The sequence below is a fragment of the Eumetopias jubatus genome, unplaced genomic scaffold, assembly GCF_037043125.1.
Source record: "Eumetopias jubatus isolate StellerSeaLion01/CBP00866 unplaced genomic scaffold, mEumJub1_p1.0 scaffold_8, whole genome shotgun sequence".
In the NCBI taxonomy this organism is placed as follows: Eukaryota; Metazoa; Chordata; class Mammalia; order Carnivora; family Otariidae; genus Eumetopias; species Eumetopias jubatus.
Genome location: NW_028274814.1, coordinates 84,471,652 through 84,499,300, shown reverse-complemented (window position 1 = coordinate 84,499,300; position 27,649 = coordinate 84,471,652). Strand labels below are relative to the sequence as shown.

Sequence of the window (27,649 nt, the reverse complement as noted above, 5' to 3'; positions counted from 1 at the left end):
TAGTGCTTATGGCCAAGTATCACAAATTTTAGGTGTTGGCTCAATTAGAAAAAAACACTTGTGGCCCCCCAAAAATCTAGGGTTCATCAGTTTGCAACCTCTGCTTTAGGTTTAGATCATAGCATGAATAAAAACAAGTGGAGGTGAAGGATATGTGGAAGAAAGAAGAGACTAGTGTCATCTGGAGCATTTGAGTTTGTCGAAGGAAATAATGAAAGATAAGACTAGAAAATCATTTGGGGGCCAATTCTGGGAGGCTTTGACTACATGGCAGGGTATTTTGATTTTGACTTTAATTTTACAGGTAAGTTTTTGACAAGAGGAGTAACTTCCAGCATGATTCTGGTGGCAGTATTAAATAAGCTTTGCTGTAATTCATGCAAGAGGTTTAGAGCTTGAAAGAGTAGGAAAGAGAACAAGAGACATCAGGGAAGAAAATTGACCAGCCTTAGTAACTGACTAGATTCACTCAGCCAACATTTATAGCTTACCTGTCCTGTGTCACATGTGGTGTTAGGCATTTAGGATACACAAATACTTAAGAAACAAGTCCTTAAAGGAATTTGTATTTTAGTAGGTGACATGCACTTAAGTAAGGAATGGGAAATAGAGAATAATACATTGCTAATAAAGATTCAGTACAATGGGACGATGAGGAGGAAAGAGGTCAGTTACCTACTACCAATGGTGAGATGCTTCTCAGAAGAATCACTGAACTGAGTTCTGAACAGGTCCAGATACTGGCAGTGAGGAAAGGGGTTGAGTATTTACTGTTGAGTCAGGCATTATTGTAAGTATCAAACATTTCGACTTCCCAACAACTTTATTTTTTTTTAAGATTTTATTTATTTATTCATGAGAGACAGAGAGCGAGAGCGAGAGAGAGGCAGAGGGAGAAGCAGGCTCCCAAGGAGCAGGGAGCCCGATGCGGGACTCGATCCCAGGACTCTGGGATCATGACCTGAGCCGAAGGCAGACGCTTAACCATCTGAGCCACCCAGGCGCCCCCAACAACTTTATTAAAAGGCGCTATTGCCATCTCCATTTTCTATGTGGGGAAATAGACAACAAAATTAACATGGGTAATGATTAGAACTGGGATTTGAACCCAGAAAGTCATTTCAGAGCCTGAGTTCCTAACCACTGCACCCAACAAGAGGCACATAACCAAAGATGAATCACAGATTAAGATTTCTTGTCTGTGAGAATGAAAGATAGGGTCATTACTAACCTGAAGAGGGAGGAGGAGAGGGTGAGCAGGTTTCAGGGGTGAAGTAATGAGCTCATGTGGGGAACTTTGGGGTTAAAATGCTTCCACATAAAGGTAGTTAGCCAGCAAGTGGAAACGTGAATATGGAGCTTAAGAGCAAGAAGTTAGGGTTAAAGCTGTGGCTTTGGGAGTTATCTGCCCAAAGGTGATCAAGAAATTCTAGAATGAATGCAAACACTAAAAGGATAGGAGGAAGGCTAAGAATGGGACTTTGGGGAATTCCAGAAGTAATCGGGAACAAAATCTGAAAAATAGATGAATGATAAAGTTGGCGAATGCCTCAGCTTTTTTTAAAGTAATTTTGAAGGAAAGATTTTTTTTTTTTGTATGATAGTAGGATTATGGTGTGTGTTTTGAGTTTACAGTTGACAAGTAATGAATCATTTAAATGTGGCTCATAAACTAGCCGTGAAGGAGTTCCCAGAAATGTTTTTGCGCAATGACCACATTCCTGAGATAAGTGTAGGTTGAGATAATTTCAGCTGAAGTCCTCTAATGATTACTGGATAAACCATGGAGATCCAGACCTCTTAACAATTTGGAACAAGTCAGCAACTTGGAAGGGGACAATAAGTTCTTGTGTGTCAGATGTCCCCACATTAGCTTTTTAGTCACATAAAAGCAATTTTGGTTAAGATCTAAGAATTTGTCGCTGAAAAGATCAGTATAGGGTGGCATTAGCTATTCGGTTATAAGGTGAAGGAGCTGCATGAGAGAAGGAATTAAGCTGTCACATGGACATACTCAGCCTGAATAGATTGGGGGTATCTTGCTGGAAAGAATTAAGGATTTTTAAAAATGGGTGATTTAGGCAGAGTATGTTGACCAGAGGAGCATGTGTGTGATCAGATGCGGTGTTGAAGTCCCTGGGCAGGGGAATATGATGAAAGCAGTGTTGCAGAGCTCTAAGTATGGTGAAACTGGGGCACCTGGAAGGCCATTGTAACAAATAAGATGATGTGGTGGAAGAAGCAACGATTGATGAATGTCAGGCATGGGAGAAAGAAAAATGCCAGATTAATTCTTAAGGTTGGAAACAATGGAATGGCAAGAATGGTATTAACAGAAATGGGAAAAGTCAAGAATGTCATTCTGGGAACAGAGAAGTTTTGTTTGCATTTTAGGTGATGTATAGATAGCTGGAGGTATAGGACCACAGTTTGGCTTGCAAGGAGGGAAAAGAATGAAGCTTTGGCAGAATTCTACAGGAGAGAGAAAACAAACGAGATGAAGAAACAATATTCTAAGAGAAAAACGCAAGTACAGTGTCTCTCAAGTCCAGTAAGAAATCAATGGTTCCAAGCATAGCAAAGGTTTTACAACAGGGTATTAAGATAGTGTGAAGCTGGAGGCAGAGAGTATACATTTTATTCGAAAAATAGAAGTATGGGCTCCTGGCTAGCTCAGTCAGTGGAGCGTGGGACTCTTGATCTTGGGGTTGTAAATTCGAGTCCCGAGTTGAGTGTAGAGATTACTTAATAAAATCTAAAGAAAAAAATGGAAGTAGGGGCGCCTGGGGAGCTCAGTCGTTGAGCGTCTGACTTTGGCTGGGGTTATGATCCCAGGGTCCTGGGACAGAGCCCGAGTCGGGCTCCCTGCTCCGCGGGAAGCCTGCTTATCCCTCTCCCCCACTTGTGTTCCCTCTCTCGCTGTGTCTCTCTCTGTCAAATAAAATCTTAAAAAAAAAAAAAAATGGAAGTAGAAAACAATGTGATCATTTGGAATTGTCAAGTGGGGGTGTAGTTTAGTTCTGATTTAACGGATTGATCCAGTGGGATAGAATTTGAACATGTTATTTAAGGATGTGAATGGAAGTTTCCTTAGGAGGTTGAAATGAGTGGAATCACAAGCCTAGGTGGAGAAGGTAGCTTTAGGGCAGATGAGCAAAGTCAAATACCGAACCAGAAACTAAGGAATGCCTGGGGGTACCTGATCATATAACCCAAGGAAATGTATAAGGATAGAGGATTTGTTGAGATGGAAGAGGAAAGGTGAAGGAATTGGGGAGTTCAGGTGGGCTGTGGGGATGGTAGAAATTCGAAATTATCTATTGTACATTAAGGTTTGAAGCCTTGGCCTCTCATCTATGACAGTTACAAGGGAAGCATTCTGAGAGCCAAAGGTAGGACCTCCGAGTCCCGAACAACCTCTTGCTAGCTTTTCTGTCCAGGTCCTCCATTTTGTAAGCTCGAATTTGTATGCCTTCTTCCCTTCGCAACAGTTGTTGGTTGCCCTCTGCTGGTCAATTTTGGTCTTGCCTCGCCAGACACATATCTGAGAGCATGCGCAAAATGGCACTTGGCAGGAAGCTGAGTATTGAGCCTTGTTAGAGTCTGTTCATTCAGTACCTACTTGATCACATCTGTGTTTAAAGGCCTAGTAAAGGAAATACATACCAAAACAAAATACGCAGTCCTAACTCTTAATAAGCCAGTAGTCCAGAGTGAGTGAAGATTAAAACATATACAAAACTACCGTAAAAAAAAATCCATGTACTCAACAAAGATTTTTTTTTTTAATTGAGTGGCTTATATGTGTTAAGAGTTGATGTTCTACTGGGGAAGAAAGACTTCACAAAACATGATTAGGGTATGGTGGGTGGCAAAGGGTTAGAGATGACTTCCCAGGAGAACCGACACTGATGTGGAGGCTGAGTAGAAGGTGAGGATGGGAATAGCATGAACACAGACAAATACTATACCAAAGAATGTCAGTGATTGGAAAGTAGTGAATAGGGAAGAACGGTGAGTGAAAAGGGACCAGGTCATGAAACACAAAAAGCAGCCATGGGAGGGCTTAAGTTCTCCAGCTACAACAGGATGCTTTAGTGCAGCTTCACATATATTAACTCATGTGGTCCTCACAGCCTACTTTCCTATCACTCCAGCACGTGGCCGGCCTAGCCTGCACTCACCCCGAGAAACGTGAACAGATTTAAGATCTATTTAGGAAGCAGAATAAATATAACTTTTATTTTAATTCATTCTTGCAGAGGGGTGTCAAAGGAGATGTCTTGCATGCAACCAAGTCGATGGTGGTGGTAAAATGACGGGTTCCACCTGGAGTAATCAAGAGCCTCCAAGAGGAAGGATAAAAGGATGTGCAGGATGGGAGTTATAAATGATGGGGGTGCCGGGGTGGGAAGCAGACACTCTTGAGGATGATCTCAGAAGAGCACGAGAAAGGGTACGAAGGCAGGAAACTGCAAAATAGAATTGTGTAGAAAGCTCTGTGAATTAGTCTTGAACTCCCTGCCTCCAAGAAGGAGATCCTTCTTGGAGAAGATGATGCTGTGCAAGAAATGAAATACAAAAAGAACACCTTCAACAAGTATCCTACATATTCCCCATGATCAGAAATTGGGGGGATAGGAAGAACCAGATAAGGTGAGTACAGGAGGGTTAGAGGTTACAGAATTAATTCCCGAGCTTGATTAATACACGGAGAATTTAGAACAGTACTTGGCACATAAGGAGCATTCAGTAAAAAGTATTATCTCCCCACACTCAAGCTCCAGCTAGATCTGTAGTGTTTACGTTTCAACAGGCGACTTCCTCCTAGCCCAGTGATATCCGAGATGCGCCTCCTCAAAGAAATCCAGATGAGAGAAATGCCTTTTCCTGGGTCTCAATTATAATCACACTTCCAGTCATGAAATCCAGAGGTGCCCTCTTTTCCTGGAAACTCTAATTTTGACTATTATGGCACAAAAGGCATTCAAATTTCCCAAAACCTAACTCTTCTTCAAATCCTTTGCCATTCATTCCCTTCCCCAAGAATGAAACGTGTGCCAAAGCTCTAAGAAACCTAAGTTACAGAATTCGGAAAGTGCCTTGTACCCTAGCAGCCAATACAGCTGTGCACGATTAAGCTTCCCATGATCATCTCCATCCCTCCCAATCCAGAGGTGAGACCTCTCGGCTTCTATTTCTGAGAAAGGGAAGTGCACGAAAGACACGTGCGCGGGGGGTCGCCTTTACGTACCCTGAAGGAGGGGGAAAAAAAGCAGCCGTCACGAACAGGATTCGAACCTGTGCGGGGAAACCCCATTGGATTTCGAGTCCAACGCCTTAACCACTCGGCCACCGTGACTTCCAAAACCACGTTTCGCCGCGCGCTTACAGAAGGGGTCCGCATTGCGACCACAGAGGGAGTGTAGCGATGGGAAGCCGGCCCCGACCCCATACACACACACCCTGTGACCCCCGCCCTCCGCCCCTTACCTCGCCTCTACGCCACTCAAAGGAACAGGCGGGTGGGCCGGGTGACCCAGGGAGGGAGCGGGGAGTGTCCTCCCGCCCAGACACGATTGGGGTCTCAAAGAGCGCAAAGCTATTTAGAAGGCGATGGCGGGGCCTGCAGAGGAATCAGTTGGAGGGAAGGGGCTGGGCCCCAGGGTGGCGGCTGAGGACTCCTCGGGTTAAGGAGTGAGAGGGGGTGCTGACGCAAGGTGTTAGGAGTGAGGGAGACTCAGGAAGAGTTGAAACGGGGAAGCCCTGGGGATGGATGAAAGAAAGCAACTTCCTGGGGAAAGGGGTCTGGGGTTCCTTGAGATTAAGGGCTCCGTGGGGTTGGGAATGTGCAAGGTAAGGACCACTCGGAGCTATGCGCTGGGGGTTCTTCCAGATACCGACGTCCGCTTGGGGTAAGCTAGAGAGGTACCCCACTCCCTGGGCTGAGAGGCAAAGAGGGAGGAAAGGCTTCGCGTCTGGAAGAGAACGATCTCAGGGGAGTGGGCGCCCCCTCCAGGAAGCAGCCACCTTTCCAACGCTCCCGCCGCCGCCGCCGCCGCCGCCGCCGCCGCCGCCGGGGAGGCCGCCAGGGTGGGTCCCGCGCCGGGAGCTTGGCCGCCGCCGCGCCCGACCGGTCGGCAGGGGGCGCTGCGCGGGCCGGGGCCGGCCTAGGCAGCGGGAGGCGGCGGCCGCGGCGGCGGGAGGCGGCGGGAGGCGGGCGGAGGAGGAGGCGGAGGAGGCGGGAGCTGAGCTGAGCGGGGCGGGCGGCGGCGGCGGGGCCCGAGCCCGAGAAGATGGCGGTGCGGAAGAAGGACGGCGGCCCCAACGTGAAGTACTACGAGGCCGCGGACACCGTGACCCAGTTCGACAACGTGAGGCTCTGGCTCGGCAAGAACTACAAGAAGGTAAGCGGGTAGGGCCGCGCGGGGGCCGGGGGCGGGACAAAGGGACCGCGGCCCCGCAGCCCCCCCCCGGATCCTGCCCACCCTCGGGCGGCCCGCGGCCCCTCCCCCGCGGCCTCGGGAGCAGCCCCTGTGCGCCCGCCGGCGGCCCCGCGCCCCTCCCCCAGCCTCTTTTACCGCCCCCCCCCCGCCCCCCGCAGCCTGGGATTCCAGCCCCCGCCCTCCCTCCTGCGCCCTCTGCCCCTTGTTTTTCTCCACTGCCCGGCGGGTCCCGGTGCCAGCCGCCCACCCTCCCCTGGGCCAGAGCCTTCCGGGCTTTTCCGGGAGAGGCGGCTGAGGGTGGACGGGGTGCCCGATGCCCCCCCCTTCCCCAGCGTGCCCGCCACGGTGCCCGCCAGAGCTCCCCACGGAGCCAGGTACCGGCAGGGCTGAGGCCTCCCTAGTGCTTTGTGTATGTTCGGAGAGATGATGAAAGCAGGAGGGTAAACAGCCACAGAGCAGGCCCTTGGCTGCTCATCAGCCTGAAGAAGCCCCCCCGCACCTGTCTCTACCGCTCGTCCCCCACCTCCATCCAAGGGGCAACAAACCCCTTAGGAGTCAGGTTGTAGCAGTTCCTGGGCAGCGACCTTTTAAACCATTCCTCAGCTTCACAATGAAGTCACCCGGCCACCTGGCCTTGCATTGCCTTTGGTTTGGGGTTCAGAGGCTAAGACACGCTTTATATCTCCAGCCCCCCAGCCCGTAACTGGAGCTATAATAAGGTAGTGAACAAAGGGTTCAAAAAGCCTTACCTGACTTTTCTATCAAACCTCTTCCTGGTGTTGTCTTTGTCTTTAGGCCTGGTTGAAAGGAACATCTATACATGGGGGTTTTCTATGGAGATGGTGTGCCTCTTCCTTTTCACTACCTCCAGTTAGAGGTTCTCTTTCTGGCTCTCCTTTAGCTCCCCAATTCTTCCTGCCCAGCTTTGCAGCCTGTCAGAAGTGTGATGGGTGGTTTAGGAGTGCACCCCTCTGATCCTGGTTCTGGCCCTATCTCGGAGGTCTCTCTGAGTGTCAGAATCCTGACAAACAGCTGCTGGGTCTGTGGTTTGCCTGTACCCCAGCGTGAGGCTCTGGTTCCCAGGCCTCCACCTTTGACCTTTTGGAAGCGAGATCAGTCTAGGGGCTTAGTCTCTGGCCCTGGGGGATTGACAGCCTGTGAGCTTTCAAATTCAGCTTTCAAGTTCTTAGCTCTTTGTCATTTACCTTTTCCTTCAAGGCTCTCTTTACATCTCCTACTGAGAGGAGCACTTTTCTCTGTGATTAGGGTTGAGGAAACAGGGGTCAAAAGGTAAAGAGAAAGTTAGCCTCCTGGCTCAGATTTAAATTAGAACAGGAGCCTAGGATACTAGGTAGCATAACGTGGAAATGTGTAAGAAGGCCCAGGGTTGCTTGTCTCAGATAGTTTCCTCAGAAAGGATAGATGTTTTCTTAGTCTCTCACCGGGTTGGGTAGTAGCCGGTCCTTGCCATCTAGGAGAGCCTATAAAGACATTTGTGCCCAGTTCCTAGCAGAAGCAGAATGCACAAGCTTACTCTCTCAGTCTTTTTGCCTTGCCTCACTTCCCTGCACCTTTCTTATTAGGCTACGTTATAGGGAGAGTCTTGACCTTTCACAAAGTTACCCCCAAGAAATACACTGTTGTCTTGCTTAGAGCCTCAAAGATACTGCTTCCATTGCCTAAACTTAATGAACCTTCAGAATTTTACTGCCCTCAGTGCTGTTGGCTAGAAATCAGGGTCCTATAACTCGGATTTCAGAGTGTAGCTGAGAAGGACGAGGAAGCCCCACTTGCCTCCAGCACCCAATGCTGGCAGGCTCAGTTGGGGGTCAGCAGAATTTCAACTTCCTGTGAGGGGCTTAGAGGGCTTCCCTTCTGCCACTTTCTTGATAGAAACTAGACATGTGGGAGAAAAAGACAGTATTTTTTCTCCCCCAGATGCTTCCAGAGTCCCCGGGGAAGAAGTAAGGGAGATAGTGGACAATTTATCTGGGGTCTACTTTTCTTCCCTTTGCCTCTGTTTCCCCAGTATATCCAAGCTGAACCACCTACCAACAAGTCCTTGTCTAGCCTGGTTGTACAGTTGCTACAGTTTCAGGAAGAAGTTTTTGGCAAACATGTCAGCAATGCACCGCTCACCAAACTGCCGGTGAGTGCAAAAGCAAAGGGATGAATTCTCCAAACTGGAGAGGGAGTTGTGGGGTTTTTGTAAATTTCATCCTTTTTGAGATTTGGGTAATTGCCTATTATCCCCATCCCGGGTCAGGGCATTACTGGCTTGCCCTAGTCCCCAATTTACCACTCCCTTTCTTTGTCTTGTAATACTTTGTGCAACAAGGGGCGCCTGGCTGACCGAGTCCGTGGAGCATGCGACTCTTGATCTGGGGGTTGCAAATTCGAGCCCCACGTTGGGTGGAGAGGTTGCTTAAAATCTTTTAAAAAAAAAAACTGCATTCAACAGGTTATCTGAGAGTGTCTAAGCTCCTATACGAAACTCTCATGGCACGGTTAAAAGGGTACGAGATTTGAATTTACATAGGCTTGTGTTCAAATCCTAGCCCTGCCACTTGGTATCTCTGTGATCTTAGGCAAGCCATTTAAACCTTTTGAGTATCTGTTCCTTCATCTCCAGATGGGATTAATATCTCTACCTTAGAGGGTTTCTGTAATGGTCAGTGAGGTAACCCAGTAAGTACGTGGCACAAATTGGGGCTTTGTGAATACTGGTTTCTTTCTCCCCTGCTTCTTCCAGGCCACGTGATACTGTGGCATAGAAGTTAAAGAATTCCAGCTTTGGGGGCTCAATCGATTGGGCCTCCAACTCTTGATTTTGGCTCAGGTTGTGATCTCAGGGTCCTGGGATTGAGCCCTGCGTCAGGCTGCATGCTCAGTGAGGAGTCTGCTTAAGACTCTGTCTCCCTCTGCCTCTCCCCCTGCACACTCTCACCCTCTCTCAAATAGATAGGTAAATCTTAAAAAAAAAAAAAAAAAAAAAAAAAGAATTCCAGCTTTGAGAGAGAGATTAGTTCAGTATGGGGTTTTGTGAAAGGATTGTTAATAAGAGAATTTAGGATGTAACTCTCACATAACTTCTTTCCTGTCTCAATTTTGTAGATCAAATGTTTCTTAGATTTCAAAGCAGGAGGCTCCCTGTGCCACATACTTGCAGCTGCCTACAAATTCAAGAGTGACCAGGGATGGTGAGATGCCTTCTTCTCTATGCTTCTTACATTTAGGGGGACTCCCCCTTTATGATTTCCTGGGTCTTTCTGGGGGTGGGAGAGCATAGGTAGACATTCTTGTGAGTCTCTTACTTTGCTAGGTCGGTAGACCTGACTTGCTGGGTCAGAAAAGTGGCTGAGAGTCAGAGCCAAAATAGTCTCCAAGAGTGAATGAGCATGTATGTGTGCATCGATGTGTATTATAGGGGAAAGGGGATTCTTCGGTTGGCCTCTCAACTTTTATTTGTCCTTTCGGATGAAGTACAAAATGATTCATGGAGTTGAGATTAGTGAACCCCAGATCCCAGGCCATTTTGGCAACAGTTGTGAGCAACATTGCTTCCTGATTTCCCATGCTAAAAAGTCATATACCCTAACCTCATCTTCAGACCTGATCTAAACCACTCACTAGATTGTTGCCTCTTCTCAAGGCGGCGTTACGATTTCCAGAATCCATCACGCATGGACCGCAATGTGGAAATGTTCATGACCATTGAGAAGTCCTTGGTGCAGGTAATAGTCAAGAACCTTCCCCGTCCATCTCCTTTCCCTCAGTGAAAATCTAAAACACGCCTTCCCCATGATCTCATCCCATCTATTTCTTCTCCCCACAGAATAACTGCCTGTCTCGACCTAACATTTTTCTGTGCCCAGAAATTGAACCCAAACTGCTAGGGAAATTAAAGGACATTATCAAGAGACACCAGGTGAGTGGGTGGGTCAGAAGAAGTTTTGGACACTCCATGTCTCTTTTCCTGATGTTTTCAGTACAATAAGCATCCCTTTGGGTGACATGTTTTCTATTGCAAAGGTGCTCTCCCTACTTGGAAAAAGACTAGAGTTAAAGCCTTGAGCGTCTCTTTCTCGGTTCGCTCCTCCCATTTCCCAGTCTTGACAGGTTTGAATCACTGTTCCTAGAGACTGCATTGTCCTGAGAATTAGGAAAGCCAGAGATTGCCTGATTTCAGAGAAATAAAACCTTTACCCTGGAGCTCTATAATAACCAGCAGATGCCCTTGCTAGGGACATACAGTCAACCTCACATTTCCCATGTGCAGATTATCTCTTCAGAGGATTATCTGTAGCAACTTTTAGTTCTTTAGTTTTTCTTCATCTTAGCACTCTCCCAGCTCTTTGCCTCTACGTCTCAGCTGGTGTGTGTTTAAAGAATGCAAACTAACTTTAATACCATTCTGAGCAAAATATGATTAGGAAGGCGGATCTGTGGTTAAATCTTCCTTTGGCTTATTTACACCCGTGAGTACTTCAGAGGGGACTGTTCACCTGCTTTTCCTCATGCCATCCAGGGGACAGTCACTGAAGATAAGAACAATGCCTCCCATGTTGTGTACCCTGTCCCAGGGAACCTGGAAGAAGGTGAGACCTGGCTTTCCCTGGCCTCTGCAGTGGATGGCTTAGACTAGGGGTGGGGGACTGTTCAGCCCCCGCACAGTGCCTGGGCTCCTCCTCTCTGCCCTGAGCCCTCCTCCTGCCTTACGTTCCTATTTCCAGGTCCTTGGCTGCAACACGAGTTGCGTACAGTTACTTTCCGTGTATCCCTTTAGCTTATATCTCTCCTTGTTCTGTCTCTGTCCCCAGAGGAATGGGTACGACCAGTCATGAAGCGGGATAAGCAGGTTCTTCTGCACTGGGGCTACTATCCTGACAGGTGAGGACAGGGTCCTGGGGCAGGTTTAAGTATAGGAGCCAGACTGAGAAGCCTTAGGACATCTAGCAAAGCAAGCAGACACTCTTTTGGGGTTATTTTTAGGTCTGTTCATTTGTTCTCCCCTTCTCTATTATGAGAATTTTCTGTCTTGGGAGAGGTTTGGACTTACTCGTTGAGGGTTAGGCTAAAAAGATTGGGGCTTTATGTGTGAAATGGTTATTCTGGTATAATCTGTGATAAATGTTAGAAACAGTCTAAATGTCTAACAGTGGGAAAATGTTTCAGCAATTTGTATATCTACTCAGTGGACTATTAGGCAGCCATCGAACTGATAGAAATAACATGGGGAAAAAAAAGAAATCACATGGATAATTTGTAGAAAAATATTAAATGCAAAAAGTATGATTATAAGATAACAGCTAGTGACATTGCCATTATGTAAAATCAAAATCATACAGGAAAAATTTACTGGGAAAAATACATATACCAAGTAGTTGTGTTGGGGTTATTCTTTTCTCTCTTTCCTTTTTTTTTTTTTTTGGAGTTGCTCTTATTACTTTATAATGGAAGGAATCCCAATATTAATTGGAAAAATAGTCATACCAAAAAATAACTCAACAACCCTATACTTTTTATAAGTGGAAAAGGTGACAGATATGCACTTTACTTTTCTGTGACTCCATCCTGTTGGTCCTACTTCACACTCAATTTCCCGTGGCAGTTATGACACGTGGATCCCAGCCAGTGAAATTGAAGCATCTGTGGAAGATGCTCCAACTCCTGAGAAACCTAGGAAGGTGAGCATTTCTTGTCCCCTGACCCCAGAAAGTATGCCAGGGGGCGCCTGGGGGGCTCAGTTGGTAGAGCGTGCAACTCTTGATCTTGGGGTTGTAAGTTTGAGCCCCACGTTATGTGTAGATATTCCTTAGAAAATTTTTTTAAAAAAGACAAGTACCGGGACCAGACCACTCTTTGGAGGTGAAACACGGGCTCTTGTGTCCTTGGGCTTTTCGGTCAAGGGCACCCAGACAACTGTGGCTTTCAGGCTTCTCTCCAGCACAGCCTGCCTTTGTACTTCAGGTTCACGCAAAGTGGATTCTGGACACAGACACTTTCAATGAATGGATGAACGAGGAAGACTATGAGGTAAATGATGACAAAAGCCCCGTCTCCCGCCGAAAGAAGATTTCAGCAAAGACGCTGACGGATGAGGTGAAAAGTCCTTTCTTCCCTGATCCCTTAGCCTAAGTCTCGGGATAGGTCTTCAGTGGGGCTTGTTGGCTGACATTTGTTCCAACTCTCCAACCTGCAGGTGAACAGCCCAGATTCAGATCGACGGGACAAGAAAGGGGGGAACTATAAGAAGAGGAAGCGCTCCCCCTCTCCTTCACCAACCCCGGAAGCCAAGAAGAAAAACGCTAAGAAAGGGTATACCAGCCCCTGCCCTGCCCCCACCTTCGCCATTCTCTCCACCCCATGGTGAAGGCAGGAAGGACAAACGCCTCCCCATAGCCACCTGGCCCTGAGCAGGGTAGGCCAGGTCCCTGCAGGTGTCCTGAGAGGGAGGATGAGGGTCGAATCTAGTTGCTCGGTTGTTAGTTCTAGCTGCAGCCCCCAGTGAACTCAGAGGGAGCTAAATCTTCAAGTGAAAGCCTTTGCCTTTCCCAATACTCTGTAGTGACTGGTTTCTGTGTGTGCTCCGCTCCACCTTTGGGATTCTCTCTTGCTTGCTCCCCTTGAAATCTCAACTTCCAGGGACTCCTTGTCCAAGGATGACTGGGTTATCTTTCACTCCCTTTCCTTCCCAGTCCCTCGACACCTTACACCAAGTCGAAGCGTGGCCACAGAGAGGAGGAGCAAGAGGACCTGACAAAGGACATGGATGAGCCTTCACCAGTCCCCAATGTAGAGGAGGTGACGTTGCCTAAAACAGGTATGGGCCACACCAAGCTCCTGGGACCTACCTTCTGTCAGGGCTGAGTTCCCTCACCCCGCTTCAGGTCTGGAGGATCTTTCCCTTCAATTTAGCTGGTTATTAAAATTATTTTCATCACCACGGACAGTCTTCTGACTTTATCCGTATCAGAGTCGTGGCCTGGGCTTTGCGCCTGACAGTAGTTGTCCCTGGACAGCTTTTGATCAGGTACCCTGTCAGTAAAGTATTTAAGCACGAGTTCTGTATATGTGCTACTATACGGTTACTTTAGGAACATTATAAAACACATGCAAACACTACCTAAAAGGGGGGAGATGTAAAGGATAAGATTAAAAAAACCAATATAAAGAGAAGTTCTGCAATTCTCTGCCTAAATTCCAGTGGACCATCTCTTGTATCCCATGTGAGAACCCCACTTTGGAGACCATTGCTGTGCAATGTTAGAGAACGGAGCAGCTGCAAAGGTGGACTATGGCCTGTATTCCGTAGACGAGCTCCAAATATCCAAGAGTGTATTTCAGGGGCAGGGAGGGGGCCACGGAGAGAGAGGAGGGCCGGCTTCCAGCCCCTTGGCAACCACAGCAGAGAGCACAGCGGCTCTCTTCTGTTTTCTCCTGAGCTGGTGGGTACGGATTCAGTTAAGGGAAGCCCTCTGCTTTAAAAAAAAAGTTGAAGGGCGCCTGGGTGGCTCAGATGGTTAAGCTTCTGCCTTCGGCTCAGGTCGTGATCCTGGGGTCCTGGGATCAAGTCCCGCATCGGGCTCCCTGCTCCTTGGGAGCCTGCTTCTCCCTCTGCCTCTCTCTCTCTCTGTCTCTCATGAATAAATAAATAAAATCTTAAAAATAAAATAAAATAAAGTTGAAGATCCAACCACTCCTCTACAGAGCGATTTGGTCAGACTCTGTCTCCGTCCATTAAGAGCTCACAGACACATAGGTGGAGATAAGAGGGGCCTGTCAGAGACAGGAATGCTTTATGAGTGTCCATAGAGTAGAAGATGCTTCTTTATAGGAAAAAAGTTAAATGAATTTTTGGCGGTGGAAGAAGGGAGCGTGGCAAGTGAGTTTCAAGGCCTAGAATGACTGTGCCTGGAGGGAGTTACCACCTTTTGTGATCCGATGGAGAAAGTTTTTGGGGGGAATGAGATCTCTAGAATTGTTAACGGTGGAGAGGTAAGGGCTTGGTTTGGGCAGAACCTGTCTGATAAAATGACTCTCTCTCCTGGCAGTCAACACTAAGAAGGATTCAGAGTCCGCGCCAGTCAAAGGAGGCACCATGACTGACCTGGGTAAGGAGGAGGGGAGGCTCCGCTGCCAGCCTTCCCTAGCCTGCCGGGGCTTTTCAGAGAGTAGGGTCCTGCTGCCCCTCAGGAGGCTCCAACCTTCTCTTTTGCTGCCTCTCTCTTTCAGATGAACAGGAAGATGAAAGCATGGAGACCACGGGCAAGGTGGAGCCAGTTTAGAGAGGCCCTCTCTGCCTCTCTATGGGATTCTGAGTTGTGCTTATTAAGTTCCTTCTACCCAGAGCTTTCCACTGCCTGGAGTTTTCCCACCTTAGACTAGTTCTAGCTGTTGTTCAAAACTCAAAAACTCTGACCCTTTCCAAGTTCCAGGGCCTATAACTGTTCATTCCCATACCCATTTTTAGTGCTCCCACTTTCCTGGGGTGTGGGAGAAGCAGAGGGTTGCCAGGGGCAAAATGGGAGTGCTGAGTGTCCAGCAGCCTCCATACTTGTAGGATGAAGATGAAAACAGTACGGGGAACAAGGGGGAGCAGACGAAGAATCCAGACCTACATGAGGACAACGTGACTGAACAGACCCACCACATCATCATTCCCAGCTACGCCGCCTGGTTTGACTATAATAGGTATTGTTGCTCCAGCTTCTCACTGCTTCTCTATTTCCCTGCCTCCAGGGGCCAACGAGCTGTTCCTCTTCCTGTCTCCACATAAGTTATTTCTTCATCAGCCGGGTATACTGGGGAACACTTCGGTTTTAGGGGAGTTCCTGGTCTCTTTGAGTCTTAGTGCCCTGGGGGAAGTTCTCCCCAAGGAAGGGAAAACTGCTTTGTTCTCCCTCCCTCCCTTCTAGGCTTTTCCTTCCGAGGCTCCCATCTCTCCACCAGTGCCTTCTGAACCTATTCTGTCTTTTCTTGCAGTGTTCATGCCATTGAGCGGAGGGCTCTCCCCGAGTTCTTTAACGGCAAGAACAAGTCCAAGACTCCAGAAATGTAAGGAAACCTCAGCACACGACTCTCTTTCTCCCTCCTGTCCCTGATCACCCTTCCTGACCCAGCAATATTCTGTTTAGCAAATATTTCTTGAGTTCCTTCCAAGAGCCAGGCACTGTTCTACTCTTAGAAGACATGATCTCTGCCCACGGGCAGCCCCAGCCCAGCACCATGGCCACAGTAGCTGCTCTCTAGGATTGCCTGGGGGGCAGGATTAAGCATGGTCTTCTGTACAAAACGGGTCCCTCTCTGATGCCTCCATTTCTTTCAACAGAGTCCAGAGCCTTCCAATCCATCATTACTAAGATATCTAAAACGCAGATATCCCCAGCATACATAATAGCTTTGACTAAAATGTATATGACCATGCTGGTCCCTGAGAGTAGGTTTTAATAGAAAAACAAGAGGAGGGGGGCGCCTGGGTGGCTCAGTCATTAAGCGTCTGCCTTCAGCTCAGGTCCTGATCCCAGGTCCTGGGATCGAGCCCCACATCGGGCTCCCTGCTCCGCGGGAAGCCTGCTTCTCCCTCTCTCACTCCCCCTGCTTATGTTCCCTCTCTCGCTGTGTCTCTCTCTGTCAAATAAATAAATAAAATCTTAAAAAAAAAAAAGACAATAGAAGGAACTATGAAGATCCAAGACTCTGAATTAAGGGATGGAGAAGCCTCTGGAGAGAATTGTGTAAAGTGCAGGCTTGGGGCTTGGAAGTCTTCATCTTCGTCAAGGTGTTGCCTCAAGCCAAACCTATTTGGCTTTGAATGAGTCTTGGCAATCTTCTATGGTTAGGGATGCTCCAGGATAAATGTCATAATGAGAAGGGTGAGAAAGTGTTGATCTCTCTGAGAACTGAATGGGCTTGCTTCCCAGCTGTTCCTCAGCTTCCCCTCTCTGGGGGCCGTCTTGCCTTCTCACCATGTTTCTTTCCCTGTAGCCTGCGATGGTTCTCTCCTCTTCTTCCTGGGGAAAGCAGTATGTATGAAGAAGCTTGCTGTCTCCAGAGGAAAAGGGAGAAATGACCTGGTGACAGGAGTTCAACCTGGTCTGTAGGCAGGGCTGGATCTAGAATTGTTCTACACTTTGTTCTCTTGGTGTGAGATAGTAAATAGTGATAATTGCCTGTGTTACTGAAAGCTTCCTATCTCCCAGGCACTATCCTGAGTGTCTTACAGGTATTGACTAATCTTCATATCGGCTTTAGAGGTAGGTCCTATTATCCTCTCCAGTTTACTGATTAGGAAACTGAGATACAGAGAGGTTAAGTCACTTGATTAAGGTCACACAGCCAGTGAGTAGAAAAACCGGGATCTGAATCCTTTAGACTGGCTCATGTTCTCAAACTTTATGCTATACCACCCAATAGCTACCATTTGCTGAGCTGCTGAAATGTACCTGGCACTGTACTAGGTCTTTACAGGTCTTTCTATTCCTCCGCAGACACTCCCACTTTACAGATTAGGAGACTGTGGTTCAAAAACTTTAAGTAACTTGCCCGAGGCCATCATGGAAGAATTGGGATTTGAACTTAGAGCTTTCCACCTTCAAAATATGTATTCTAGGGGCGCTTGGTTGCCTCAGTCAATTAAGTGTCCGACTTTTGATTTTGGCTCAGGTCATGATCTTCGGGTCATGAGATCAAGCCCAGCATCAGGCTCTGCACTGGGCATGGAGCTGCTTAAGATTCTCTCTCTCCCTTGGGGCACCTAGGTGGCTCAGTCAGTTAGGCATCCAACTAGTGATTTTGGCTCAGGTCATGACTTTATGAGTCTTGGAATCAAGCCCTGCACTGGGCTCAGTGGGGAGTCTGCTTGAGATTCTCTCCCTCTGCCCCTCCTCCCACACACACGCACTCTCTCAAATAAATCTTTAAAAAAAATAAGATTCTCTCTCTCTCTGTCCCTTCCCTGTGCACGCTCTCTTTAATAAAAAATATAAATAAATATAAATATATGTGTGTGTGTGTGTATATATTTTTTTTCAGTGAGCTCCACACCCAGTGTGGGGCTTACTTAAAAAACAAAAACATACATTCTTTATATAGCACGTCATGCTGACTAGTTGGATGCATGGATAGACTTCCCCTTAACACCTGCCTTTGGAAATAAGGGCACTTTTTCTTGCTTTTTTGATTGCTTGTTCAAAAGTTTGATGAAACTTCCCCAAGTACAGCCAAGGAGATGATTATTTTATTTTATTTTATTTTATTTTATTTTTTATGTTATTTTTAGGATTTTATTTATTTATTTGACAGAGAGAGACACAGCGAGAGAGGGAACACAAGCAGGGGAAGTGGGAGAGGGAGAAGCAGGCTTCCCGCGGAGCAGGGAGCCTGATGCGGGGCTCGATCCCAGGACCCTGGGATCATGACCTGAGCCAAAGGCAGACGCTTAACGACTGAGCTACCCAGTCATCCTGAGATGATTCATTTAACTGAACAACTGCCATCGAGGAAAACGTGGCAACGGTTGAACCCGTTGCATCTAGCACGTAGTAGACCTGCAGTATTTACTGAGGCAGACAGTCCACTTTGTTCTTTGTCACACAGGAGGAACCATCACCTCTTTTATCACCTTTCCTACCCCTCAGTCCTTAGTGGACTTATTTTTCTTCCTCTCATTCATCTCTCCCCTAAGCTACCTGGCTTATCGAAACTTCATGATTGACACGTACCGGCTGAACCCCCAAGAGTATCTCACCTCCACCGCCTGCCGCAGGAACCTGGCTGGTGATGTCTGTGCCATCATGAGGTGGGTTTGCAGCTGAGGGGAGGGCGGTCCATAAGGATGTCTGCCCACAGAAGTCTCTTGGCAGAAGGAGAGCTGCCAGCAAAGAGCATAGAGGAACAAGCAGGAAAAAAAAAAACACTTCCAGAGAAAGGCACAGTTCACGTTCAGGGCATGTGTGAGACTTGAGGGAATGGCAGTGATGTTCTCTGGCATGTGGAAGAAAGGAGTGCGCGTGTAGTTGAAGGATCCTGGTTCAATTTTCCTGGCTCTCCCAGAAGAGATGATTACTAGGTGGGCGGATATGGAGAGAGGTCCTGACTGGAGACGGAGGCCTGGGTGTCACTGGGATTTAGGGATTTGCCAGGGAGTAGAATGGGCAGGGAAGAGGGCTGGGGGAAGGGAGTTTTACACCCCCACCTCTGCCCCTTTCTGGCAGCCCCATGTGACCCTGTGTCCACCTCTCTCCTGCCAGGGTCCATGCCTTCCTAGAACAGTGGGGTCTTATTAACTACCAGGTGGATGCAGAGAGTCGACCAACCCCGATGGGGCCTCCGCCCACCTCTCACTTCCATGTCTTGGCAGACACGCCATCAGGGCTGGTGCCTCTGCAGCCCAAGACCCCGCAGGTAGGGTGAGGGGCTGTGGGGGTGGGGGGGTGCACTGGGAAAAACTGGGCTTCTTTGGACTTTTCTTTTCCTGGTTTTTTAGGGTAATGGTTCAGGAGTGTTTTGAGGCTTCTTCCTTTTCCATGGGATGCAAAGGGCTACAGGAGGCAGCCCCGTGTGTTTAGCACCCTCTCTCAGCCTCTGCACCTAAGACTGTGAGGACTTGCTGAGGGAGAAGAGATGCTCCTTGTCCTCGAGGAGCAGACAGGCCAGTGTAGGGTGTGGAGCAGATAGAGAAAAATGGCGGAAAATTAAGTTGCATGAAATTTTTGAACTTTGTCGTGTTTCCAACATTTTTTTCATTTTTGCCTCATAATTATTGTCACTTCCATTTTTTCCCCTCTTTCATTCCATACATTACTAAAATTAAGTGGAGACAGATTATGTGGCTTGCCCAGGGTCACAGAGTACCAAATCTAGGATTAGAACCCAATTGTCCAGCTCCTGAGGGAACCTATAAAGTTCGATGTGAATACAAATGGGGATCATGCCAACTACAGATCTAATTAATCATTAAGGGAACACGGAACAGTGGCATGAGTGCCTCCAGAGCTTGTGGGCCGCCCAGCACTTGGTCTTGAGGCCTCCAGGGCCTTGGCCTGGTCATTTTCCGCCCAGCCTCCATGACGCCAAGCTCTGTCCCCCAGGGCCGCCAGGTTGATGCTGATACCAAGGCTGGGCGAAAGGGCAAAGAGCTGGATGACCTGGTGCCAGAGACGGCTAAGGGCAAGCCAGAGCTGGTAGGTGGGGTGTAGACCCCGCTGGGCTTCTTATTTGCCCCTTTATTGGGGGGCCCCTGCGCGGGGAGAAGAGACGTGAGAGCGAGGAGCTACAGCAGTGAGGGAGGAAGTCCCCCCCACCCCCAGGGGTGTCCCTGGCTTCGGGAAGGAAGCTCCTTCTGTCTGTTTTCTCTCTCTGTCTGCCCCTGGCTCCTGTGGTCACTTGTCCTCACCTCTTCTTTCCCCTCCACAAATAGCAGACCTCTGCTTCCCAGCAAATGCTCAACTTCCCTGACAAAGGCAAAGAGAAGCCGACAGACATGCAGAACTTTGGCCTGCGCACAGACATGTACACAAAGAAGAACGTCCCCGCCAAGGTATGGAGGTGTGGGCTGACTGCAGGTGGGGAGCGCCTTCACCCTTCAGAAATCACGGGCTCCTCTCTCTGACCCGCCTGTTTCTCCTGCAGAGTAAAGCTGCGGCCAGTGCCACTCGAGAGTGGACGGAACAGGAGACGCTGCTCCTCCTGGAGGTAATTGGGGCAAGGAAAAGGAGAGTTTTCTATGAAAACAGAAGTGGCCAGGGTGCCGGCCACACTCGTGAGTGGGCAGAGCGTGATCTTGTCCCCAGTCTCTCTCTTCCCTGATGCCCGCCGCACCTGCCCCAGGGAACAGCTCCAGGCCAGGCATTTGGGCCATTTCATTAACTCCGTATCCTCTCGTAGTGCTACTTGGAGATCCCCCTGGGACCCAGCAGAATCCACAAATACCACAACACAGAGAGCTTTGAAGCCCGCTGCCCTTAGTAGGATGGGGGGAGTTGACCTTCAAGGAAAGTGGCTAAGTAAGGAAGTTGTGTCTCCACCACTACCACCAGGCACTGGAAATGTACAAAGATGACTGGAACAAAGTGTCAGAGCACGTGGGAAGCCGCACGCAGGATGAGTGCATCTTGCATTTTCTTCGTCTTCCCATTGAAGACCCGTACCTGGAGGACTCAGAGGCCTCCCTGGGCCCCCTGGCCTACCAGCCTATCCCCTTCAGTCAGTCAGGCAACCCTGTTATGAGCACTGTTGCCTTCCTGGCCTCTGTCGTCGATCCTCGAGTCGCCTCTGCTGCTGCGAAGTCGGCCCTAGGTAATGTGGAGGGGTCCTGGCCTCTTTGGTTTGAAAGGCTGATTGCTCAGACCTAGCAAGGCCCTCACGTTTGGCCGCCCTGCTGGCCCTGTCTGCTGCTGGTGCCAGCTCAGGGCTTAGGCACCTGTCGAGCTCCACGCGGGTCTAGATGAAGAGATGGGCTTCCAAAGCAGCTTTCACAGGGACAGCCGCAACGGCCTGCCCGCCCCTGCCCCCAGCCTTGTCCTCTCTGGATCTTGCAGAGGAGTTCTCCAAGATGAAGGAGGAAGTGCCCACGGCCTTGGTGGAGGCCCACGTCCGGAAAGTGGAGGAGGCAGCCAAAGTGACGGGCAAGGCAGACCCGGCCTTCGGTCTGGAGAGCAGCGGTATCGCAGGAACCACCTCTGATGAGCCTGAGCGGATCGGTGAGGCTGCCAGCTGCCCCGAGGCCTCCCCTTGGAGTCCCTGCCTCGCCTCGTCTTCACAGCACGGGACCCACGGGGAGAACGGGTGGGGCTTTCATCGTCCCCAGGACTCTACCTTTGCTACCGAGGCCCCCTCCCAGCCCTCTCACTAGGATTTTGGCTAGGAGAGCGGGCTTTTGGAAAAAAGCCTTACAGAGACAGACTCTGTATCAAACATTTCCCATTTTCTCCGCCCCCCCCCCACCCCCCGGGCCCAGAGGAGAGCGGGACGGATGAGGCACGGACAGAGGGCCAGGCCACAGAGGAGAAGAAGGAGCCCAAGGTATAGCGGGACTGAGCTGGCCTGGGAGGGTGGAGGTGCCAGGTGTGGGAGCGTGGGGAGGGGAGTCAGAGTACCTCCGACGGAGGAGGTGGAAGTTCACCTCCCAGCCTGGCCTTCTGTGTGAGGAGCAGCCGCCCTGATGTTATCCACTTTTCTTTCATGGGCACCTCAGGAACCCCGAGAAGGAGTTGGGGCTGCCGAAGAAGAAACAAAGGAGAAGACCAGCGAGGTCCCCAAGAAGGACGAAGAGAGAGGGAAACAAGGTGACAGCGAGAAGGAGTCAGAGAAGAGCGACGGGGACCCCATAGGTGAGCCTCCCAGCGTGGTGGTTGGGTGTCTAGGGGAGAGAAGTGGTCGGCAGGCCTGACCCCACCTTCTTCCTGGCCCAGTTGACCCGGACAAGGAGAAGGAGCCAAAGGAAGGGCAGGAGGAAGTGCTGAAGGACGTGGTGGAGTCGGAGGGGGAGAGGAAGACGAAGGTGGAGCGGGACATCGGTGAGGGCAATCTGTCCACCGCCGCCGCTGCCGCCCTGGCCGCCGCCGCTGTGAAGGCCAAGGTGAGGGCCAAGGGCCCAGAAGACCCCCAGGGAAGGCGCTGCCCCCTGCTCTGATCTCACTTCCCACGCTCACTTCCATGATGCTGGCCTGTTTCCTTCTCAGTTTGATCTGAGAGGGAGAGTTGGTCATCTCTAAGCTCTTCAAAGCTTTTTACCATTAGGCCTGTTTTTATCCTCTAATTATTTGACCTTGTCTTACCTTTTGCCACTCTTTTTTTTTTCATGTTCTTTTCTTTTTTTTTTAAAGATTTTATTTATTTGACAGAGAGAGACACAGCGAGAGAGGGAACCCAAGCAGGGGGAGTGGGAGAGGGAGAAGCAGGCTTCCCGCTGAGCGGGGAGCCCGATGCGGGGTTCGATCCCAGGACCCTGGGATCATGACCTGAGCCGAAGGCAGACGCTTAACGACTGAGCCACCCAGGCGCCCTTTTTCATGTTCTTTTAAGAATATGAAGCCTTTGCTACTCTGTGGGTTGTGACCACAGCAAATTCTTTCTTGAAATCCGCTGGCCTCTTCTCTAGTGCTCTGTCCCTGGCCCGCCTCCGGTGGGCCCTCCCGCTCACATGCCGCCCTCCCCGCCTTCCCTAGCACCTGGCCGCCGTGGAGGAGAGAAAGATCAAATCGCTGGTGGCCCTGCTGGTGGAGACCCAGATGAAAAAGTTGGAGATCAAACTCCGGCACTTTGAAGAGTTGGAGACCATCATGGACCGGGAGCGAGAGGCAGTGAGTAGCACCCCCTGGGGGCCAGTGGAGCCAGGGGCCACACTTTGACACCGAGCCAGGCCTGGGTTTAGGATGGGGGTCAGCAGCAGCGGAGGAAGCCTGAGAGTGACCCGGCTTCAGCATAGAGGGGCAGTAGGAGCTTGCCCCGGGCGGTTGGGGACACAGTGGCCCACAGGTGAAGCCTGGAGCCTGAGGTCCCACAGAATGTTGGCATCCTGGGGCAGAGAGTCTGGTCGGTTTTTTCATTGCCTCATGTCCAGGTCCTTGAACAGTGTTTGACACATTGTAGACTCTCAGTAAATAAGTATCTGTTGAGCCATCGAGTAGGTTTAAGGGATGAGAGGGAAGGGGCTTCAGATCCAGGAGGTGAACTTGGAAAGGGGATGGGATGGGCAAGGTATATATAAGACAGGGATCCTAACAGAACCTACGGTTTAATTGGAGACGTCCAATATTCATACGGAGGCATCAAAAACAGTGAATGCTTAAAGTGTCTGACAAATTCAGATTATAAATCCTGAGAGATAACAAAATAAAGGCAAAGCTCAGAGGCTAAAGAGTTGATCTGGGATGGCTTCCTAAGAATGGTGAATGTTCAGTCAATTTTGAGGGAAGAAAAGAACACGAGTTGACGAGAGGAACTGGAAGCATTTTCCAAATGAAAATAATGATAGGGGCACCTGGGTGGCTCAGCTGGTTAAGCGTCTGCCTTTGGCTCAGGTCATGGTCCCAGGGTCCTGGGATGGAGACCCACATCGGGCTCCCTGCTCAGTGGGGAGCCTGCTTCTCCCTCTCCCTCTGCTGGCATGCCGCTCCCCCTGCTTGTTCTCTTTCTCTTTCTGACAAATGAATAAATTAAGTCTTTTTAAAAAAAAAAATAATAACAGAGGGGCACCTGGGTGGCTCAGTGGGTTGAGCATCTGCCTTCGGCTCAGGTCGTGGTCCCAGGGTCCTGGGATGGAGCCCCGCATCGGGCTCCCTGCTGGGGGGTGGGGGGGCTGCTTCTCCCTCTGCCTGCCGCTCCCCCTGCTTGTGCTCTCTCTCTCTCTCTCTCTCAAATAAAATCTTAAAAAGAAAGAAAGAAAAGAATGCCAGAGTCAGAGCTTTGGAGCTGAAACGAATAAGGGCTCCCACTAGGATGAGTCCCATCGCAGTGAGAAGCCATGCGGGCACCAGAAGACGCAGTGGTGGGAATAGTAGAGGAAGAACAGGGCAGAGCCCGGGACACCCAAGCCCAAGATTGGCATTTGGTGTGGGGAGCTGCCCAACCGAGAGGTGGGGTGGGTCGGAGGGCGGAGCAGGGCGCGGCCCGTGCATGCAGCTGACGGGCACCAATGCTCACTTGGCTCCGGCAGCTGGAGTATCAGAGGCAGCAGCTCCTGGCCGACAGACAAGCCTTCCACATGGAGCAGCTGAAGTACGCGGAGATGAGGGCCCGGCAGCAGCACTTCCAGCAGATGCACCAGCAGCAGCAGCAGCCCCCGCCAGCCCTGCCGCCGGGCTCCCAGCCCGTCCCACCGGCGGGCACTGCCGGGCCGCCCGCGCTTCACAGCCTGGCTATGGCTCCAGCCTCCGTCGCCCCTGCCCCCGCTGGCGGTGGGGCTCCCCCCGGAAGCTTGGGCCCCTCTGAACAGATTGGGCAGGCAGGGTCAGCCGCGGGGCCACAGCAGCAGCAACCAGCTGGAGCCCCCCAGCCTGGGGCAGTCCCACCAGGGGTACCCCCCCCTGGACCCCATGGTAAGTGATGGCTTCCGGAACACTTGCTGGCCAGGGGGCTCCGGGTGAGCGTTCCGATTTGCCCTCGAAAGGGATGTAGGACGGGACTGGAGATTTCTACAGATGGGCTCACCTCTGTGACATCCCTGAGTCAGCAGGGCTCCCTCCCCACATCCACATCTTTGAGGTGTTGTTCCAAAGATGTACCACTTAGTCCCGGGTCGGGAAAAGCGGTGCTGAGGCGTGGCCACATCATCCTCACTATGCCAGGGAGATTTTCTGCCTCTAACCTTCTTGGTCTCTGCTCTTTGTTCCCAGGCCCCTCGCCGTTCCCCAACCAACCAACTCCTCCCGCAATGATGCCAGGGGCAGTGCCAGGCAGCGGGCACCCAGGCGTGGCGGGTAATGCTCCTTTGGGTTTGCCTTTTGGCATGCCGCCTCCTCCTCCTCCCGCTCCATCCATCATCCCATTTGGTAGTCTAGCCGACTCCATCAGTATTAACCTGCCCCCTCCTCCTAACCTGCATGGGCATCAGCACCATCTCCCGTTTGCCCCGGGCACTCTCCCCCCACCTAACCTGCCTGTGTCCATGGCGAACCCTCTACATCCTAACCTGCCGGCGACCACCACCATGCCATCTTCCTTGCCTCTCGGGCCGGGGCTCGGATCCGCCGCAGCCCAGAGCCCTGCCATTGTGGCAGCTGTTCAGGGCAACCTCCTGCCCAGTGCCAGCCCACTGCCAGGTGAGCAGCATCCTGGAGGGGAGGAAGGGGGAGGGAGAGGGGTCCACACGGAGGGACGGGCGGGGGGCGGGGGCAGGTAGGGGAAGGGCTTAGCTAATAGAACTTGCACAACCCTTTTTGAACGCTCTGGTAAATGAGAACACAGGGGGAAGGGCCTCTCTGGCTGTCCTCCGCCATTCCCCACCCGGCAGCTGCCAGCTCTGGGATGACGTTGGGGCCTTTCACTGGTGGGTCACGGAGGAGTCCTAAGGCACAGCATCTCAGTTGTAAACTTGAAAAACAGCTGCCCGTTTGCATGATGATTGGCACCCCCTTTGCTTGTTCCCATCACGTTCCAATGCCCCGTTTAGAGTTCCCTTGGGGGCAGGAAGATTTGGGGTATTTCGGTTTTCCCAGTGTGAGGTGGGAGAGGGCGTTGGGGAAAGGCTACCTCGGTCACCTACCCACCCATTGCATGCCATGCCCAGTTCTGTTTGTCTGAGGTGGCCTGCGTCTGGATCCCTCTCCTGCTCACCCTGGCTGATTCCTCTTCCTTTTCTCCACAGACCCAGGTACCCCCCTGCCTCCAGACCCCACGGCCCCGAGCCCAGGCACAGTCACCCCTGTGCCACCTCCACAGTGAGGAGCCAGCCAGACATCTCTCTCCCTCACCCCCTATGGAGATCAAGGTTCCAGGAACAGCCCTCTCCCCACCACTGGGACCCTTCCCCAGCCTGGAGAGTTCATCACTACGTAAGGAAAGCTCCTCCTGCCCCTCCAAAGCCCCCACCATGCCTGTCAGAGGCATGCATTTTTATATCGGATTATTCAAGGACTTCCATTTAAAAGATGTTTCTAATGTCTGGGAGAGAGGATAGGATGGGGATGCTGCCCTCAAAGAAAGGGCTGGGGAAAGGTGTTTATACAAGGTTCTAATTAACCACTTTTAAAGGTGCACCCCCTCAAAACTACTGCATTTTTTATGGATGGAAAAAAAAACAACGAAGCCCTTTAAAGGAAGCAGAGAGATATAAGAAGGCCACATTGGAGCTCCCTCCACCCACTAAAAAAAAAAAAAAAAAAAAATCCAACTTTTACATTTTTTGGAGGAGGGAGGTGACAGGAAAGGGGAATTAAGGTTCTGGGAGAGCTCTGGGGATAGAATAGGGTGCAAAATCTGTCTCCTCCAGTCCCTCGTTAGTGACCGAATCAACTCCCAAACCCCCTCAGCCACCCCAACCCCAGTTTATTCCTACTAATCTCTCCTGCTGCCTCCTCAGTGTTGCTGTTTTAGGCCACCCCAGCTCAGCCAATGACCCCTTTCCCCCTGAATGTCAGTTTTGTGTTTTTAAAAGTCACCTGCGTAGTTGATGTCAGCGTATGTGTATTTGGTGGGGAAACGTATTTTGGGGATTCCTGTGGTAGGTAATAGAGGAAAAAAGGGCCCTGTCCCTCCTCCCTGGGCCCTGTCCCTGGGCTCCTAGAAGACACGGAGAGGGGAGCTAGAGAGGAGGGGGAGTTGTAAAAACCTGAATTTTTCAAAAAGCACTTAAGCACCTCCTTCTTATGACTTGGTGGGTCACCCCTCTAACCTCTTCTACTAAGACCATCAGAACCTTGACTGGTAGCTGGGGGTTCCCTGGGATTTGGGGACAGTGGAGGAGGGGTGCCAGACCCAGGGTAGTGCCTACCCCCAGCTTGCAGCTCGGCTCTGCTCCTGGATTCCACTGCCTCCCCTACCACCTTTCCCTTCTTCGTCCTTGACGTGAAGGCAGCCCGGACTCCAGGCTCTCCACCGGTTCTTCCCGGCCCCTCCCACCAGGCCTTTGTTCCTCACGTCCCGTGTTTCTCTTCCTCTGCGTCTTGGCACCTTTCTTCCGTTCAAAAGTTTTCTGTAAATTTTCTTTTTTCTTTTCTTTTCCTTTTTTCTTTCTTTCTTTTTTTTTTTTTTTTTTTATAAATTAATTTGCTTTCAGTTCCATCTTGTGAATGCCTTCTGTGTTCTCTGATCCATGGCTGTCAGGCAGGGGGATTCGGGCTGGGGGCAGCCTTCCCAGAGTCCTTCCCAGGGGCATTCGCTGCCACGGGCACGCAGACACTGGGCCTCTCTCCGCAACGGGCTGCAAGCAGCACAGATGTCGGGCTGTGCACGGGTACAGGCTCTCACCTGCTCCAGAAATAGCTGTTTGAGACTTGGAAGGACATCCTCACAACCTGGAGATTTTGTGTATTTATCCTTGCAGAAGGGCTTCATTCCTTCCCTTATTAGGCGGGAAGAAGGCAGGCATCTCATGTACTTGTGTTATTATTGGCCCCTAGCCCTGCCGAAGTGACTGACAGGCTCGGGCAGCGCTGATACGGCCTGGCTTTCTCTCCATCAGACACTCCCTGGGCTTTCCCCACCAAAGGCCGTGTCGGTGCTTGGGAGGGTGAGGGCTGGGTTTAACCAGTCGGAGGGCT

The 27,649-nt window shown here is 50.5% G+C and overlaps 1 protein-coding gene and 1 non-coding gene across 5 annotated transcripts; one reads left to right on the top strand and one right to left on the bottom strand.

The window, feature by feature from the left end:
- Positions 1 to 5,280: 5,280 nt before the first annotated feature.
- Positions 5,281 to 5,362, bottom strand: TRNAS-CGA (transfer RNA serine (anticodon CGA)). The gene has a single exon. It is a non-coding gene; the product is annotated as a tRNA-Ser (tRNA).
- Positions 5,363 to 6,250: 888 nt separating this feature from the next.
- SMARCC2 (SWI/SNF related BAF chromatin remodeling complex subunit C2) lies at positions 6,251 to 26,560 on the top strand. 4 transcript variants are annotated; one of them, XM_028110840.2, is made up of 29 exons: positions 6,251 to 6,407; positions 8,476 to 8,595; positions 9,561 to 9,646; positions 10,099 to 10,180; positions 10,282 to 10,374; positions 10,975 to 11,044; positions 11,267 to 11,336; positions 12,058 to 12,133; positions 12,417 to 12,548; positions 12,649 to 12,764; positions 13,145 to 13,269; positions 14,501 to 14,560; positions 14,682 to 14,719; positions 15,010 to 15,140; positions 15,432 to 15,503; positions 18,133 to 18,246; positions 18,698 to 18,851; positions 19,538 to 19,630; positions 19,870 to 19,986; positions 20,079 to 20,141; positions 20,486 to 20,744; positions 20,987 to 21,148; positions 21,406 to 21,470; positions 21,643 to 21,778; positions 21,860 to 22,026; positions 22,616 to 22,750; positions 24,106 to 24,487; positions 24,785 to 25,210; positions 25,756 to 26,560. In XM_028110840.2, exons 1-29 carry the CDS (start codon positions 6,297 to 6,299, stop codon positions 25,830 to 25,832), a joined length of 3,732 nt encoding a protein of 1,243 aa, XP_027966641.1. In that variant the 5' UTR covers positions 6,251 to 6,296; the 3' UTR covers positions 25,833 to 26,560. The 4 variants fall into 4 exon arrangements, with proteins under 4 accessions (XP_027966641.1, XP_027966640.1, XP_027966643.1 ...); XM_028110839.2 differs by having other exon boundaries at positions 19,867 to 19,986; XM_028110842.2 differs by lacking the exon at positions 19,538 to 19,630.
- Positions 26,561 to 27,649: the final 1,089 nt, after the last annotated feature.

Coding starts and splice junctions, on each gene's coding strand:
- SMARCC2 (XM_028110839.2), top strand. CDS start 6,297: ATGGCGGTGCGGAAGAAGGACGGCGGCCCCAACGTGAAGTACTACGAG. Junction 13,270..14,500: donor GGTGACGTTGCCTAAAACAG/GTATGGGCCACA, acceptor CTCTCCTGGCAG/TCAACACTAAGAAGGATTCA. Junction 25,211..25,755: donor CAGTGCCAGCCCACTGCCAG/GTGAGCAGCATC, acceptor TTTTCTCCACAG/ACCCAGGTACCCCCCTGCCT.